The sequence below is a fragment of the Plectropomus leopardus genome, chromosome 18 (assembly GCF_026936395.1).
Source record: "Plectropomus leopardus strain MGB_pleo_1.0 chromosome 18, ASM2693639v1, whole genome shotgun sequence".
NCBI classification, from domain to species: domain Eukaryota; kingdom Metazoa; phylum Chordata; class Actinopteri; order Perciformes; family Serranidae; genus Plectropomus; species Plectropomus leopardus.
In genome coordinates, this window is record NC_142193.1 from 2232836 (window position 1) to 2251004 (window position 18169).

The 18169-nt window shown below is 40.3% G+C and overlaps 1 protein-coding gene across 2 annotated transcripts in view; it reads right to left on the bottom strand.

The window, feature by feature from the left end:
• Positions 1–2244: 2244 nt before the first annotated feature.
• pdxdc1 (pyridoxal-dependent decarboxylase domain containing 1) overlaps positions 2245–18169 on the bottom strand; it is a 37976-nt gene continuing 22051 nt past the window's right edge. For both annotated transcript variants that reach the window (XM_042504481.2, XM_042504480.2), the window contains exons 15-23: positions 16684–16754; positions 16016–16121; positions 15644–15818; positions 14065–14183; positions 13847–13968; positions 12980–13072; positions 12692–12788; positions 11185–11283; positions 2245–8704 (exon numbers count right to left, since the gene is read on the bottom strand). In XM_042504481.2, coding sequence (XP_042360415.1) covers positions 8397–8704; positions 11185–11283; positions 12692–12788; positions 12980–13072; positions 13847–13968; positions 14065–14183; positions 15644–15818; positions 16016–16121; positions 16684–16754 — 1190 coding nt within the window. In that variant the 3' untranslated portion in view covers positions 2245–8396. The remainder of the gene's footprint in view (positions 8705–11184; positions 11284–12691; positions 12789–12979; positions 13073–13846; positions 13969–14064; positions 14184–15643; positions 15819–16015; positions 16122–16683; positions 16755–18169) is intronic.

The following is an 18169-nucleotide window of genomic DNA, read 5'->3' on the forward strand; positions in this document are numbered from 1 at the left end:
TTCTTCCCATGTTTTTGAAAGAAATCAAACCAATATGCTCAGGTTTTGGGCACAAGAGGTACTTCAGCTTTGTTATAATACATATAAACTAAGTGTGTAAGTAACTTAACATTTAACAGTGTAGTGTAAAGGCTACATCTCTGGGATAATTGTGTCTAATTAAATAAACTGGAACACATGTCCTAGAAAGACAACAGGAATCATATCAGAATATTTTGTGGTTTTGAATACGTCCTCGGGCAGTAAAGCCATCCAACTATTAAATTACTAGTTTAACCAGAGGAAGTGGCCTGTGCATTAAAAGAGGCCCCTAAAGGCATAAACTTCAAAAGGGACATCTGGTAAATTCTGCTTTTAGATAAGCAGTTTCTGAAGAATGATGTAAATATTTATTACTTGTCATATGATGGTTAGTTACTCAACTCTTCTGGATAAAATCAACAAAATAAAAAGCAACAAGTCTACAATATAATGCAATCCACAGTTACTCCCTGTGAAAGATGCGGACAAAAACAATCAAATTCATTAAAAAAAGGGAACACACAACCACTGCTACATACAGCTCACAAAATGCCTATAGAGTTGAAACAACACCTCTGAGCTCAGATAGGATCTGCTGCATTACTGTGTACGTGTGTTGCAATTACTGGGTCCAATAATGTCTATGTTTTGTCTGTGGTGTAAGTGAACATGTACTTCTTATGACCAGTACAGAATTGATATTGGTAAAGGGGGGCATTTGGTTTTGCGAGTCACAAGTAAGGCAAGTATTGTGCTGCCTTCACATGCTCCTCAGAAAAATCGTACTTCCTAGTTGTGCTGTCGTAATTACCATATACACAAATTCAAGGGCTCAGGGAAATTAAAAAAAAAAAAGCAAAAAACATGGATATTAGAAGTAAAAAAGTTGAATTTTTGTGGCTGATGTTTTACCAAAAGCAATAAAAAAAAGGGTTAGCCCTATTTTTTTCCCAGTAGAAAATTATTAACTTTCAACTGGCGCTCAGTAATCATATACAAAGGTTGTATCCTCACCACGGCGGCCGTGGGTTCGATTCCAGCCTCAGCCCTTTGCTGCATGTCACCCTCTCTCCCCCTTTCATGCTTACTGTCCTGTCCATTAAAGGCAATAAAAGCCCCCCAAAAAATCGTAATAAATAAATACTCCTCTTTCATTCAGCTGATTGTATGTGGTGCACAGCAAGCACCACTAGAGCTCAGTCTCCAGTCTCTACTGATGGAAGAGGCATCTGTTAGTGCAGCACATTTTTGCCGTCATATTCCCCAGTGAAATTTCAGGAGTGTATGAAGGTATGAAATATTACATACTGCACAAGCTTACTGCAAGTCCTTTTTTGATTTTGTCAAGTCGAGTCTAAAGACATCAAATTTGTGACTCAAGTCTGACTTGAATTCAAGTCATGTGACTCCACTTTAATCCTCTGTCAGTTTCATTCCACCAACATGCTGTCACAAAACTGGTCGTCTTTTAGTTTTATCACAGCTGAAATTTCTATGGATTAATCCAAACACTACTCTGTTTTTAGCTACGTTACAGATACACTGTAGAATTAACCTTTTTCCTTCACTTGTAAAATTCTGTTACAATGTCTTAAAATGCAATTATACACATAGAATGCTTCCATATTATGAACTGCATTTTGTCAGAAAATGTGCTTTTTGTTATTAAAGCCTGACATTTATTTATTTATTTATTTTGCTTTTCTTGTTGGCTTTCATTTATTCCTGTGTCAGACATCTGGGGCTCATGTACAATTACAAAAATAACCAAGAATGTATACTGACTAACCAAACCACACTTAATGACCAACTCCAAACAGTAGAAAGGAAGACTTTAGATCAGATGGAGAGGTATTTTTTAGAATTCTAACTGAGCCACAGAAAGCTGTGGCCTCACATTAAGACTAGAAAACTTTGAATTGATTCTGTTGAGAGAGAATGTACACACAATGTTGAAGCAATTCTGTAAACTAATGGTAGAAAAAGTTGGAAAAGATTCTCAGTCATCCAGGTCATTGTAATTCTAAGTGCTATATCATAGGTACCTGGATTTGCTTGAATTTTTGAAGACATTTTACCTCTCATCCAAGAGGCAAAATGTCATCAAGAAACTCAAGCAGGTCCAGGTATCTATGATATAGCACTTAGAATTAATGGTAGAAAAGAGTCTGCGTATTAAATACAATCAATCATTGAGACAGTGACAGAGGCAGGACGCTCAAGGACATTTCACAAATCAAAAGTTCTTCATCAAATATGTTCTGCAGGGTTACAAAGTTATTGATTTAGCTTCGCATTGTAATCACACAACAGAAATAATCATCAACACCATTCTGCTTCACTTCCACCATGTAAGAAATTAAATAAAGAACAGTAGTAAAGAAATTATCTACAGAATAAGTGCAATACAGCTGAAAAATATTTTTCTGTAATCTTCATTCACACTGTGTTCTTTCCTCATAAAAACACAATATTAACCCACAGTTTACAACTCTTTATGCTCAATGTTCCACCAGTGCTTAAGGTTGTGTTTTGGCATATCCCATTGTTTTCATATGGAGTTTTTTTACATTCAGCACCTCCATGAATACACATTTTAAACCATTCTGCCAAAACTAGCGACACTCATTCACTCCCATTAAATTTCAAAACACATAAAATCAACAATAAGCTCTCACTGAAGAGAAACTGTTCCTCATGTTGTGTGAAGCTGCATCAAACTACCTAAAGATCAGGCAACAGGTGCTCTTAAGTTTAGAGAAGTTTGCATCACAGCTTCATATCAAGTGTGAATTCATTAACCACTTTCATTGCCTGCAATCCCCACTGGATCTTGTGCCAAAATAAAATTTAGATGAAGACTTACACTGAGACATTAAGGCCTCTAGACAAGGTGTGATAACAGTGATCTCACAGTTTGTTACATGTCGCACAGTGTGAGATGGTCTAATGCAGGCAACTTTTACCATCAAAATGGCCATTTTTGGCAAAAACAAACAAACTACTAGAATTAAGAACATTATGATGTCACAGTGAAGTTGACATTTAACCTTTTGGACATGAAATGTCATCGCTTTATCATTTTATCCTATTAGACATCTGTGTGAAATCTTTTCATGATTAGCGTATGAATTCTTGAGTTATGGCCAAAAACATGTTTTTGAGGTGACAGTGACCTTTGACCACCAAATTTTAATCAGTATATTTTTGAGTCCAAGTGGATGTTTGTGCCAGATTTAAAAAACAAAACAAAAAAAGCTCTAAAGGTGTTCTTAAATTATCACATTCACAATGAGATGGATGCAAGGTCAAAGTGACTTTGACCTCTGACCACCAAACTCTAATCAATTTATTGTAGAGTCCAATTGGATGTTTGTGCCAAATTTAAGGAGAAAAAATATCCTATGTTCACAAAAATAAGACAGATAAGATAACAATGAGCTTTGACTTTTGATCACAAAAACAATTATCAGTTAATTGTTGAGTACAGGTGGACGTTTGTGCCAAATTTGAGGACATTCCCTCAAGGCATTCTTGAGATATCGTGTTCACAAGAATGAGATGGACAAAACATAATGCCTCCAGCCGCGGCTACTGCCGGCACAGAGGCATAAAGAAAATCTGTCTGGAACAGCAACACATATTTAAGCCGTACAATGAAGGTAACATAGCCTTTGAAGTCTAAATTAACCCATCGACATGACTAATAAGTCTAAACAAGCATTCATTAATATGTTTGACTATGAGATGGCTCCTCTGCAGTGGACTTTTTAATGATTAATTGGTACTTTAATTAACAACCGCTAGTGAGGACAAGCAAAATTTAGAAGAAGAGCCACCAGGCTGTAGACATGTGATGCACCTTTTGGTTGACGAGATGTTAAAACATTTTTTATTCAGTGTATAGGCTACATATTATTTACAGTTGGAGAATAAGAATCACTTATAAATAAAGTTATTACTTACAACGATGTTAAATGAGACTTTAAACGTTTTAAAAAATAACTGTTATTCAATTCCATGTAATTTTCTGTCAAATATCCCTTTTCCACCAAATTAGCTCATGCAAGCAGGTTTTTTAAATACAGGTAAACCTGCTAAAAAAAAAGCTATAGACTCCAATCCCACTGCCGGTGGAGCAGAGCTGTGTGCACGGCTCTGCAGCAGACACGCGTGTGTGGGGGGTTGTTTTGGTGTTTTTGTGCAACGTTACAGACAGGTTGGAGAAGACAGTAGAGAGCAGCATGGACAGAGGTCTGTGAAAACCTAACCGTGGTAACTTCTCTTTATCCTACTAATTCAGTCTCTCTTTCGGACTCCTGTACAGGAGGAGATGGACGGTAATTTGTGTCGGCATGTCATTGCATTTTGGTGGTTAAAGAGCTGAAATAAGCGCGTTCAACTGGGTGTTGTGTTCCCATCAATGCTGATCCGAGATGGAGGCGATAAATACTTGTGACTACTGAAGAGTCATTTGACCTGCATATGAATGCCTACTGTAAACTTTCATTTTGTACTAAAAATCCAGATGTTAGCAGGTTTTTAGTGCAGTGGGAAAGCCTGTAGTCACTGGAGAGGGGTCAACTTTCCCTGGTAAAAAGCAATATTGGTCAACCTGTCAGACCATTTGATATCAGTTTCTAGGGCCTGTATGTGAGCAGTTACAGTGTGATGTTGGCAGGAATATTTTGGCATAGGCTGTCTTTCATCTCAAAAGTTATGAACCAGTTGTGGGTGGGGCTGTCAGCCTCACAGTGAAATCTAGGACCACAGATTTCACCACATTTCTCCAACTACTGACAGACTTTCATCTGGAATGGCCAAAACACACAGTGTATAGGGCCCTTTAGAATCTACCCTCAAAAATGTCTGGGACATTGTCCCACTGTGGTGGACACACTAAAAAATCATGTGTAAAACATGAGTGCAAAAGGAATGCAAGAAACGAAGAACATCTCAAACCGTGATAAATTGTTCCTTAAAGTTGCTCTCATTCATTCAGCACACTGGTGGTGTGAGAGCTGTTTGAACTTTCTGAACTTCTGCACACAGAAACCTTTTAAGAGACATTAATAAAATACAACATGCTCATCAAACCCTGTGCTATCTGTCACTATTTGTATTAAAAGACATCAAGGGCAAAAGGGCAAAAGTGTGGAGAATTACCAAGCCAGAAGAATCAAACCAAAGAACACGAGCAAACAAAAACAAACTGAACAGATAGAAACATCCATTTAAGCCTCTGATATGGCACTTGGAAAATGTGTGCGTGGTAATCAGGACAGGATGTACTTGGACGCAGGTCTGGCAGGATGTTTTTGGCAAAGAAAAGAAATATTCCTACAGTGAAATACCTGTGAAGCAACACTCCTCCTTCACAGGCCATTTTTTACTCACGTTGCATTATTGACAAAAATAAAACTACATTCACATAAAAATCAAAAACTCGACATTTCTGTTACCTTGGCTGCATGTGCAATAATAAAAGGGAATTTGACTTTGATTCACAGAGCAGTGGCTGGAGTTGAAATAGTAAAATGGAGTATTATTGCCACTGTTAGAACACAACTCATTAAGATTCTGAGAATGAAGTCATCGTATTTCTGGGAAAAAGGCATAAGACTATGAAAATAAAGTTGTAGTTTTACTAGAAAAGGACATGATATTATGAGACCAAAGTCTTCATTTTTAGAGAATAACTTGAAATATTTTGAGAACAAGTTTGTCTTGTAACAAGATAAATTTCTTTTGTTCCTAGGCCATAGTGAATATACAACAGCCTGTCAACTGCAGATTGTGCGGTTTGTTTAGGGGTTGTGATTGGTTAACCCTTTAAAAGCTGGAGCGACATCACTTTTCTTGTGCGGTTTTCAGAGGCCTTCGCAAGTCCGAACCTTTGAACCTTTTTTTTTAAGCCACCTTGACTCCTTGAAATGCGCTATATAAATCCAATGTATTATCACTATTATTATTATTAAAGAACATTGGTGCGATTTCTTCCAAAAACACAGGGAAAAAAGGCAATGAGATGCTTGGTTAGAAATGTTCAACAAATGACATGGAATTAGTAAATTAACTTTGATAATAAGTAATAAGATAATTTGCTCAGGTTTCAAAGCATGTATTGGAAGATTGTAGGTGTAACTGTGGGACACATGAACTCATTTTTTGATTTCAGTTTTGTTTCAGTTAGTTTCCGCAGTTTGTTTGCTTTTTTTAGTTGTTTTTATTATTATTTTTTTTTGTTTTTGTTCAGTTTTTATTTATTTATTTTATTTAGTTTGTTTTTTTAAATTATAATAGAGGAATAAGAACTTAAGAGTAGATATTACGCAACAAACACAACACTTTGCAAAGGCAAGTGACATCCTCGTCTTAATAAACATACGTATAAATGCCTCCTTGTGCTGGTTGTGTTGACAAATTGACCAAATTGATGAAAACTAAAACTAAAGACAACAGAGCTGTATACTGCATTGTACTGTACTGTACACTGTATACTGTATACTGGCAGGAAAATGGATGCAAACACAGATGTTTTGAAAGGAAAAACATGAACTGTATATGTGTACAGTCAGGCAGTGGTAAAAAAAAAAAAACTACTCTATTCAATTCAATAATTAAGTATTTGTATATTAATAATAAATTGGTTCTCAAAATATAACATTATTCTTATAATATCATGCTTTTTTTCTTGTAAAATTACCACAACTTCTTGTGATATCGTGTTTTTGTAAGATAATTTGATATCATAATGTGACTTTCATATAATCAAACTTGGAATTTCATAATTTTTTTCCTCATAAAACTCTATCTCAAATTATTACCAAGCAAGTGACATTTTCTTAGTTCTTAAAATTATTTTTTGTCATATAACTAATCATATAAAATGAGTTTGAGATATATTAACTTTTTTCCACATGAAATCACAACTTCATATCCATAATGTTGTGACTTTTTTTCTTAAAATCTTTTGACTTCATTCTTTATTTTAGATTTCTTTTAGTGCAAATGTGAAGGTAGTGTTTGAAGGTCAAAAGCAAGTGACTGCTATAATCAGTAGGATTTTTTAAAAATTAAATATATTATGATACTCTACTCCTTCTACACAGAATTATTTTATGATAAATAATTATGTTAGTAATTTGATGGGTTAGATATAGAACATCTATGGAGACTATTTACAGTGTGATCTCAGTGACACTTTCATACTGAGCTGCTGGATTTCCGGTTCAGTTTTTGGATGTGAAGATTAAATGGGGACTGTGATCCTGAAGTGATCAGGTTTCTGATTAAAGCTGAAGACTTTGTGTGAGTAATATGTCTGCTGCTCTGCTCTGATCCAACACAACACCCTGAAGAGCAGAGTGTGAAAACAAAGCTGGGATGGATGTCACTCTGAGAACTCTCATCCACTCTGACTTGAAGGAAAATCCACCCTAAAACACTTCATCCTGTCACTCAGTGTATTCTTGTTCTACCAGTGAATACAGGGCCAATCAGAGATGATTAGAAGTGGGTAGTTACATTTACGCTGTTACATAAGTAACTTTAAGTAACAACAGCAACGCCACCTCTTCTGTTGGCGTGAAAACTGGCAATGCGTGGATCCTCGGAGAAAGTTGATGTCACAGCTGCACTGCACGCATGCGCATTATGTTTTAGACAAATAGCCATGCGCGAGTATGAGGACAACTATAACACCACAGGCAGACTTAAGTGTCACTCTATCCAACAGTAAGTAACAGCCCCACTTCATCATCCATCCAGACAAAGGTGTCAGTTCTCGTGCGTTCGCCATCATCTTTTTTTGTCTTTTTTACTATGGATGTATTAAAGAAAGTCTGGATACAGGCATGGAGGCGGGGCCCCTTTCATTCATATCAGAACTGCTCATTGGTGTGTGGGATAATTATTCTTTTAAGTCACTCTAAGTAACTTTAAGTTTGCGCAGTTTGATGGAAACCTGTTGAGAGATACTGGGAGAAACTGAAACTGCATGCATATTTCACTACATTAAGTTTTATGTATATCAGGACACGTTAGAGTGAGAGCATGTGCAGTTTTGGGAACAGTTAAAAGGCATTCTGGGAATTGTGGGAAACACATTTCTCAGACTGCTGCAGTAAAAGGTGATACGTTAGAACACTTTATCACTAAATAACTAGAATACACTGAACTGAACATCACAGTATCAGAGGATCCAGGGTGGATTTAAACTTCTGACAGAGACAAACAGCCCAAACTAGCTTCACTGCTTTTCCCTTTAAATCTGGAAGAATTAGATTCACAAAGAAATAACACCGTTCTGTTAACATCTGTTAGGCTGGTACCATTTAGTGGACGGCTGGAGGACACCTGCACAAAGAGTAGTCCTATCTGGCGCTCTGCTCCACCTCCTGGCCTTGAGGCTGCCTCTCTTTCTCCTCCTTCTCCTCTTCCTCCTCCTCCTCCTCCTCTTCCTCCTCCCTCTCCTGCTCTTCCTGTGTGTGCTTCTGCTCAGAGGACTCTGGGATTCTCTCTGGTGTGACATCACTCGCAGTGTGAGAGTCCTCCTCAGGTGGTGGGGGAGAGGCAGGTGGGGTGCTGCTCTCCTCCCTGGTCGTCTCCTCTGGGTGTCCAATGGAGCTGGTTTCACTGAAGGAGTCGGAGCCCGCCCCTGAGCGCCGGAATAACCTCTGACCTGTGAGGACAACATTGAGACAGGAAGTACACACGGTGAGTGTGATGTCATTTTCTACAGATTCTGAGAGTGTCAGCGGTAACAAAGAGCTCAGGGAGTGAAATTAACATGCGCTATTTCCACACTCTGATGAAGATCTCAGTTTGATTGAAACATTGCATGATAGAAATTCCAGGGAACTTTACATACAGTGTGCAGATCTTTAGTCTGATTCTTGTCCTGCTGTGATTTTTTGATCCAGCATCTGTACAAGTTTGTTTGATTCATGTAACCTACAAACTGTTTTACTCCAAAGAAGAAAAACATCAACCCGCAAGCTACAGTATCTAACATTAACTTGATAACCTACAGCAGTAGGTGCAGCATCTGCAGTAATGCTGCACCGATCCGCCTGTCGATCTCCCGCTCCATCCTTCCCTCACTCGTGAACAAGACCCCGAGGTACTTAAACTTCCGGCTGGGAATCATGGCCTCGGATTTGGAGGTGCTGATTCTCATCCCGGCCCCTTCACAACTGGCTGCAAACCGATCCAGTGAGAGCTGAAGGTCACAGCCTGATGAAGCCAACAGGACCACATCATCTGTGAAAAGCAGCGACCTAATCCTGAGGTCACCAAACCGGACCCCCTCAACACCCTGGCTGCGCCTAGAAATTCTGTCCTTAAAAGTTAGGAACAGAATCGGTGACAAAGGGCAGCCCTGGTGGAGTCCAACCCTCACCGAAAACGAGTCCAACTTACTGCTGGCAATGCGGACCAAGCTCTGGCACCAGTCATACAGGGAACGGACGGCCCGTATCAAGAGGTCCGATACCCCATATTCCAAACACCCACAGGACTCCCCGAGGGACATGGTCGAATGCCTTCCAAGTCCACAAAGCACATGTGAACTGGTTGGGCAAACTCCCCTGCACCCTCAAGGATCCTGCCAATCTTGCCAGAGCTGGTCCACAGTTCCACAACCAGGACGAAAACCGCATTGCTCCTCCTGATTTCGAGGTTCGACTGTCCCGTGGACCCTGCTCTCCAGTACCCTTGAATAGACCTTACCACAGAGGCTGAGGAGTGTGATCCCCCTATTGTTGGAACACACCCTCTGGTCCCCCTTCTTAAAAAGAGGGACCACCACCACCCTGGTCTGCCAGTCCAGAGGCACTACCCCCAATGTCCTTGCAATGCTGCAGATTCGTCGCTGTCGCTGCTAATGTGAGCATTGAAGTCCCCCAGCAGAACGAGGGAGTCCCCAGAAGGAGCACTCTCTAGAAACCCCCTCTAAGGGTGGATACTCTGTACTGCCATTTAGACCATAGGCACAAACAACAGTCATGATCCGTCCCCCCGCTCGAACGCAGAGGGAGGCTATCCTCTCATTCACCGGGGTAAACTCTAACATACAGGCACCGAGCCGGGGGGCAATAAGTATTGCCACCCCTGCCCGGCACCTCTCACCAGTGGCAACTCCAGAGTGGAAGAGAGTCCAAGAAGGCTGGTTCCGCAGCCCATGCTATGTGTTGAGGTGAGGCCAACTATATCTAGTCGGAACTTCTCAACCTCGCGCACCAGCTCAGGCTCCTCCCCAACTAGAGAGGTGACATTCAACGTCCCTAGAGCTAGCCTCTGCAGCCAAGGATCGGACTGCCAAGGTCCCCACCTTCGGCTGACGCCCAACTCACACAGCACCCGACCCCTTTGGCTCCTCCTATGGGTGGTGAGCCCACGGGAAGGAGTCACACGTCCCCTCTTCGGGCTGTGCCCGGCCGGGCCCCATGGGTAAAGGCCCGGGCACCAGGCCCTCGCCATCAACCCCACCCCCAGGCCCGGCTCCAGTGGTGGAGTGGTGGCCCCGGTGACCCTCCTCTGGGCAAGGTAAACTTCAAACCATTTGTAACATTCATCAAAAGGGGTGCAGTGAGACTATATATATTTCCACATTTTCTCTAAAATAACATTCCCTAAATCCTCAAATAGTGGCCGAGACACACTTTTTAGAGATATGTGGTTCTTTGACAGCAATGCTTCAAGCATATATGATGTTATAGAATATATTGCATTGCTGTAGTTTAAACTGCCCAAGAGTATATACAGGAGTTAAAATAAGCTTTACCTTAAACTCCAGCAGTAAAGTGGAATATACATATCAATAATATTCCAAAAACTGCAGTCAAACACTGACAGGGAACATCTAACCGCACAATGAACACTTTAAGTAAATTTTGCTATAAAAAGGCAAGTTTTACCCCTAAAGGAGCTGGGCGAAGTAAGAGTATATCAAATATCACTACATGTTGACCAAATTGATATTGACATTGAGATGGTATAACAAAATTGTCACAATATCAGCTATTGACTATCAACCATGACTATTGGTTCACAAAATATGAAGACAATGATGCTTTTGATAAATAATAATCATCAGTAATGTGGATGTAATGATAAGTGGGTAAAGGCAAGAACAGCTAGAAGAAAGACAGACAGTCGTACCTGGCTGCTTCTTTGAGGAGGAAGTGGGAGTTTCCTGAAAGGCCGGCCTGCCTGCCTGAGCCTTGGTGGAGTATGTCGCCTCCGTGGAGTCCAGTGAACCTGTGGACACACACCATCAACATGTATGTTACACACAAATACTGACACACACTGACATACTTTGATGTAAACTTGGTTAGCTATGGTTACAGCTCTATATGTGGCAGCACAGATGTCTGCCAGGTGTGTCTAAAGGCATGTGTGTGAGCAGCAGGAAGTGCAGGGCTGGCTGTGTGTCTACCCTGTATGCACAACAACAGTAAAATGGATCTCACTCTATTGTTCCTCCCTGCTCCCTTACAATCAAGGAGGCAGCAGCAACATATCAGGTTTGGAATTACCCTTTAAAACCTGGAGCAAAATTAGCTTTCTTGTGCTGCATTCAGACGCCTTCAGCATGCATTTAAACCTTTGAAGCACATGAAAATGGATTTGATTTCCTTTCAAATACATGGCTGATAAGGCAATGAGCAACTTAACAAGAGATGTTAGAAAAATTAGTAGAAATTAACAAAAGGTGAGAAGAAAATGACCTTAAAATTTGTCTTAAAAACAAAGAGAACAGATAATAGTAGAAGCTAATCATATATATATATATATATATATATATATATATATACCCTTTTCTTTTTCTTTTTTTGCTAAATTTCAGATAATTTGCTTGTAACACATAACTTGTGACTTTTTCCAATGTTTTTGAAAGAAAATAAGCCAATTTTTCTCAGATTTTAAAGGGTTAATCTGCAGATGATCCAGTTAAAAATGACACCAAACTTTTCAATTGAATGTCAGCTTTTGAGCCACAACAAAGGGAATGTGTGGCAGGCAAGAGAAGGTAATGTTTGTTTTTAGCCTAGTCAACTGCCAGGAATGTCTTTTGCTGCATGTTTTTTTTTGAAGACTTGCAGCCCATACTAGCCGTGAAGTGAGAATTCAGCAGAGATTGCCAGTCAAAAAACAAAAAACAAACAAAAAAACTGTCAATAAAACTGATGTTTAACATCCATGAATCACTGCTACCATAAGATTCTATGGCACACAGTCGTAAATTTGCACACCAAATATTAGGCTGATTGATCCAGTAGTTTGTGAGATAAAAAGACAGATGCACACACTCACAGACAACCAGGCTTACACCTGGCAGAGATCATGAACATTCCTATACTTTCAGCATGTCTTAAAAGGTGGTATCTTTTACATCATATGTGTATTTTAGACATGTGAACATAAGCCTTTGGGTAACTTCCAGAAGACAATGACAAAGCAGCCATGTTGGTTGAAGTTTGAAAAACCTGCTGTGATATTCATATGGCACTGGACCGTGCATTTTGAATAATCACACACACCCTCTTCCTGGTGCTGTTGCGCTTCAGCCTCATCACGGGGGTTCAAAAGTCACACCTGATGTGACATAACAGTGACTTCACAGTGTCATCTATAATTGTCACCATACAACGACAAAGTGTACCTGCAGCCAGGTTGAAGGTCCTGCCCTTTACGGTGCTTTCAAATGGAGAGAACCAGTTCAGCACCGAGCCGACCAGAGGAAGCTGTCTGAGCATCCCCTACACACACACACACACACACACACACACACACACACACACACACACACACACACACACACACAGAGTCAGATATCTGAATGGAGCTTGTATATTCACACATACACACACACATACACACACACACGCACGCACGCACACACGCACGCACACACACACACACACACACACACACACACACACACACTGACCTCTTCCATGAGTCTCTCCTCGTTGGCCTTCTGCAGCTGCAGCTCTGCTTCCAGGATGCCTTTCCTCACCACCTCTGTCATGTTCTCCAGTAGCTGCACAGGAAAGAGTCACTGTGGCTTACACATGTCATGTATCAAAAAACAGCAATACAGCAGAGTGGGTATTCCACTTAAGCAACTTGTTTAGTATTTATTAAATGAATAAATAAGAGCTGGACTGTTTTTCTTTTCTTTTCTTTTTTTTTTTGTTTGTTTGTATGTATGTTTCTTCTCCTTTCCTTTTTGTTTGTTTTTTTCTTAAAAAAAACAACAAACTATTAGTATCATTGTTAATTTTACAACATATACTTCTAATTTATTTTGATTGAATTTATCTCTTTCCCACTTTAATGTTAAAAACAGAAAATGTTGTAAGTTTGCCGTGCTGAATCATGTACACCAATTTTAATTCCACTAAAAAATGTAATTAATAAAAAAAAAAAAGAAAGAAGACATGCGCTAAAAAGGCTCCTTCTCAGACAGACGGTGAGTACAGGTGTTCCAGTACAGACAGTATGGGTAAGATAAAGAGTTTTTTGACCATAAAAGAATGCAAACATTTTCTAGAAGAAACATAAAATATAATCATGAACTTGAAAATGAGCAACACAGGTCCTCTTTAAAGATAGGGTAAAACCACACAATGACCCTTAATGATTATCATCATTCCCATTCAAATAATTAAAAAAGAAGAGTTGCTTTGTTGGTATTGGGTAACAGGCTAAGGACTAAATGTAAACTATTTGTTTAATCTTTGCTTTGACTTTTTGCAACTATCAAATTACCTTCAAGTATCGTACAAATTGGAAGAAAAAATAAAAAAATTACCCTTCCGCTTTCCTCGATGTCTCTCCCGAGCGCTGCTACCATATCCACCAACTCTGTGACATCAACGTCCTCTGTAACCATGCCAACGAAGATACAGTCCTGCTCTGTCCCAAACTCAGGGCCTGGGAAGAGAAAACACGATGGAAAAGGAGTGACAAACAGAATAAATACTGAGAAACATTTGTTTCTAGGCCTCTCTGATTGTAAGAGGAACTAACCAGTGGAGAAAATGATGTCAGTGTCCAGGTCTTGTAGTTTCTTGAGCAGCTCGCTGTTGATTTTCTCCAGCTCCTGCTTCCTCTTGCTCTCATCCATCCCCTCAGCCTGAGGTTCGTACCTGAACATCAACACATCTGTCACAGTCCCGCTGAGCTCCACAGCCAATCCCAACATTGTTAACAGCATACAGCAAGCAGAAATGGGATCAGTAATGCTGATCTGATGAAGTGATGTGGTTTCTTGTTATTCAGACAGTGTGTGTCCGTCACAAAAATGTTCCTTGTGGCTTTATTCAGATATGGACTGATGTGTAATGCTCTCTGGTAAACAGCTTGGGAAGTACATGTGAAACTTCTGTACAAAGTCTGGTCTATCCATAACCCTCACTTTCACTGATTGACCCTCATTAGATAGACTAGCACCTGAATTACCTGACAAACTGTCTAAGTAACTGTAACCAACCAAACCCCAATCCTTACCTGTAACCCCGGCACAAACTACAGGGGACCCGGGGGGCTGTGATGAAGATAATGATAATGATGACATTATTGTGCTCATCCGTATGTAATGGGTACTCTTAACCATTGTGGATAAGAACTGGACCCATTGTAGGCAGCCTGATAGACACATAGACAGGTCATTGAACCCAGCACTTGGCATGGGTCCGCTCAGCCCCTCTCTTTCTTTCTCAGTTTCTAATGATGCTGCTGCTGCTGTCACACACATAGCGACAGGAATGACCATTTTACCCAAAAGTTATTCATGGGTTGAATGACTGAATCGAGTCATTACGGCCCTAGTAGCAAGAAGGCACATGTTTGCAGCCATGAATGTGTCTTTGCGACAAGAGTCACAGCCAGTCATCTTCTCTTTCAAGCATGTGTAAGTCTCTTCCTCCAAAAGTCCTGGTTTAGTTCACACACTGCCTGTTCCTGTGCATTACATTGACCTAAATCTCCACCCACTCCAGCCAGTTAATCAACTCTCTCTGTTGAAGCACCCTCTTATCAATGCATTTCATGTGCCCCATGTTCTGGGGGCCAGGTCCCTGGCAGCAGCCCTGGTTTGATTCTAACCCAACCCCCCCGCATGTCGCTCCCTCACTCTATCTTCAGCTGGTCTGTGATTGTTTAGGAAAAATACAAACCAGAGCACTGTGTTCTCTATACCAGAATGACAAAATGAATCTCCATCAACATAAATCTCAAGTAACTGTCAATACTGTTTCTTGTTTACACACCTGCATTGCATGTATTTGTGGTTACAAAGTGTGTAAATGATTTGTCATTTTTTTCTGTGTCTGAAGCAGCATACTGAGGCAGCTGCATTGATAATGTTAAAAAATAGGTAACAACAGGTAAAAATTGAGCCAAAGCAGTCAGACTGCAGGCCTGCTACACAGAAAACTAAACAGACCAAGAAAATAAAAACCTTTCTCTGTATTGATGAAGTTGTTGCATGATTCCTGCTCTTTTTGGGTTTGTACTCACATGATTGAATGTACTTACTGTAAGCCATTTTAGATAAAATGTAAATGTTTTGTACATGTCAGGTGCTTTGGAGCCTCTGCACTCTTACCGGACAACCCCGAGGCCGGGCCAGCTCAGCTCCTCTACGTATGAGAGCGAGGGGGCGTGTCTGTGGATCTCCTCTCTGAAGTCCTGTCTGAGGCACATGGTGGAGCACATCACAGGCACCAGCTCTGACAGCTTCTCCACCAGCTGCTCCACATTCTCCTGCTGCGTCCCCAGAACTGGACAGGAAGGAGAAAGTCAAGGTCACGGCTGCTTCCTGGTGAGGTTCTAACCCTTTCTGACAGTGTTTAACATGTATGAAAAATAAATCAAGCAAAACGTCTTGCATGTTAGTGTGTGTGTGTGTGTGTGTGTGTGTGTGTGTGCGCGCGCGTGCGCGCATGTGTGTGTGTGTGTGTGTTTGTGTTGATGTTACCTGCAGCAGTCAGGAGGGGACTGAAGCGAACACATGTACCTTCGTCCTCAAGCTCCACCACATCTACCCCACTGGTAGGAACCAGCTGAACCAGTTGTTCACCCAACTGCACCCAGGAAATATTGTAAAGAAATAGATCAACACTCATAACAAAATTATCTGTTTTATTTTGTGAACAAAAGTTCAGTTGTGACTTTTTAAACCATTGTTATTGTGAGTGGGAAGAACTTCTTCCCAGCGTTTCAAAAAGGCACTCTTACCACTTTTTTTTCAATGTTATGGGACATGTGGTTACGTTTCTATGACAACAATATCATGCCACTAATGTTTGCTAGGTAGCTAATGTAATGCTACATTAATAGAGGGTTTATTATACAATCAACGAAAAGATTACAACAAGTACAGTTATGTAAACACGACACTCACCAACAACATTCAGTGTCTGGTAGATCTGCTCCCACACTTTTCTTTGTTGTAATAGTTTCTGACAAACACATATGGTAGCTAAAGAAGTGGCACTGGCATAATCAGCTCCTTTCTAAAGGGCAGAGATTCTCAACAGGAGGCACTCCGAGCAGCCCAGAGAAAAGCCGGAGCCCTCTAAAAAAGACACTGGTCGCTGAGCTTTTTCCTCTAGGCTCCATGTTGGAGGAGGAGGAAACACTCACCCATCTGTTGAAGGTATCAAGCACCTCTTTCTCCCCAGCACAGTAACCTTCCACTGAACCCCCACTGGATGCTATTAGCACAAGGAGAAAGGGAAATGGTGACTCGAGTTATAACCCAACAATATACTATACTATTTCTTGTATATTGATATTACTATCTAGCTGTTATCTCAATTATTCTTTTACTTTGTCATTTTTTTTAGCATGGAAGTTCATTTCTGAGAATTTGGGAACAGTATGTGGAACATGAAACAAGCTCAAAAGAACAACTTCTCAGAGCTATCAAGGCCATCTTACTGTCTTCTTAAGTGAGAGAAAACACTTCAGTGTAGAAGAAACCTGGATATGCTGAGGTTAGCACTTGGTTTGGGCAGTATCAGGGTATATCAGGGTATTTAGAAATCCCACCGGTATGTTTTTAAGTACCATCAAAAATATCGACCTCTTAACTTCATACTGAAGAGGCTGTCAATGTTTTATATGCAGTGCACATCATGCGCCACTGGAGGTCGATGCTGAGCTGACTGTGAGCGGAGAAGAAAACATTTCAAGACTGTAAACAGCCGGTTAACAACGGCCCCTGTCGTGTCCACAACATCAAAGAGAGCAGAGAGACCGCAGAGAAAACAGCTTATTTTCAAATCCAACCTGGTGATTGTTAGTAGAGTGGAATGGCAAACTAAATGATTAATGAGACCAACCTAGATGGTAGTGGTGAGTTTTATTTTCTTTACGCCGTGTTTCAATAAAGTGTGATGAGTTGACGAGGCAATTAAGCTATGGTGTATGCTTGTCCTTCTCTGTTTAATTAGGAAAATGGGTGTTATAACATTACCTTCTGTTGACATTTGGTAAGTGTACAATGTACTGAATTGAGCAGAATTAAAATGGCAAGACATATACCCTGGTGAAAATCCAGGAGGGTATGAAAAATCAGATACTACCTATATAGTACAAAAAGCTGATTGGTGTGCGCGTTAAAATATACTATAATGTTGCTTGCCACACAGTATTAGTAAATCAAGAAGCAAGATCACTTTGCATTTTATCCATTTACCTCGCAATGCCAGGACTATCATACAGTTTGCAGAGATGCATCAAATAGAACACAATATGTTTTCATAATAATACAATAAATAACATGGCCACAGCAAAGAAACATCAATTGTGAGGACTGCTGCTTTTAGGAGCGGTGAAAAGTTGAATACATTTCTACTTAAAAATGATTGAACTCATTTCTGATTGTTATTTTTCTAAATAACCGATATATTGCAAGAAGCAGGTGGCCCTAAGTTTTTATCATATTCTTTAATATGACCCTCATTCTCAAGAATATGGACATCCTGCTTTAGCTGGAATGAGTCAATCGTTTGTTAAATGCCTCCTTTGTTTACCTACTGCTGTGGCTGTTAGGGGAATCAATTTCATCCACCATCGGTCAATTTCACCCCCATGTGGCCAGTGGCAGATGCTTATTTCCAATCCT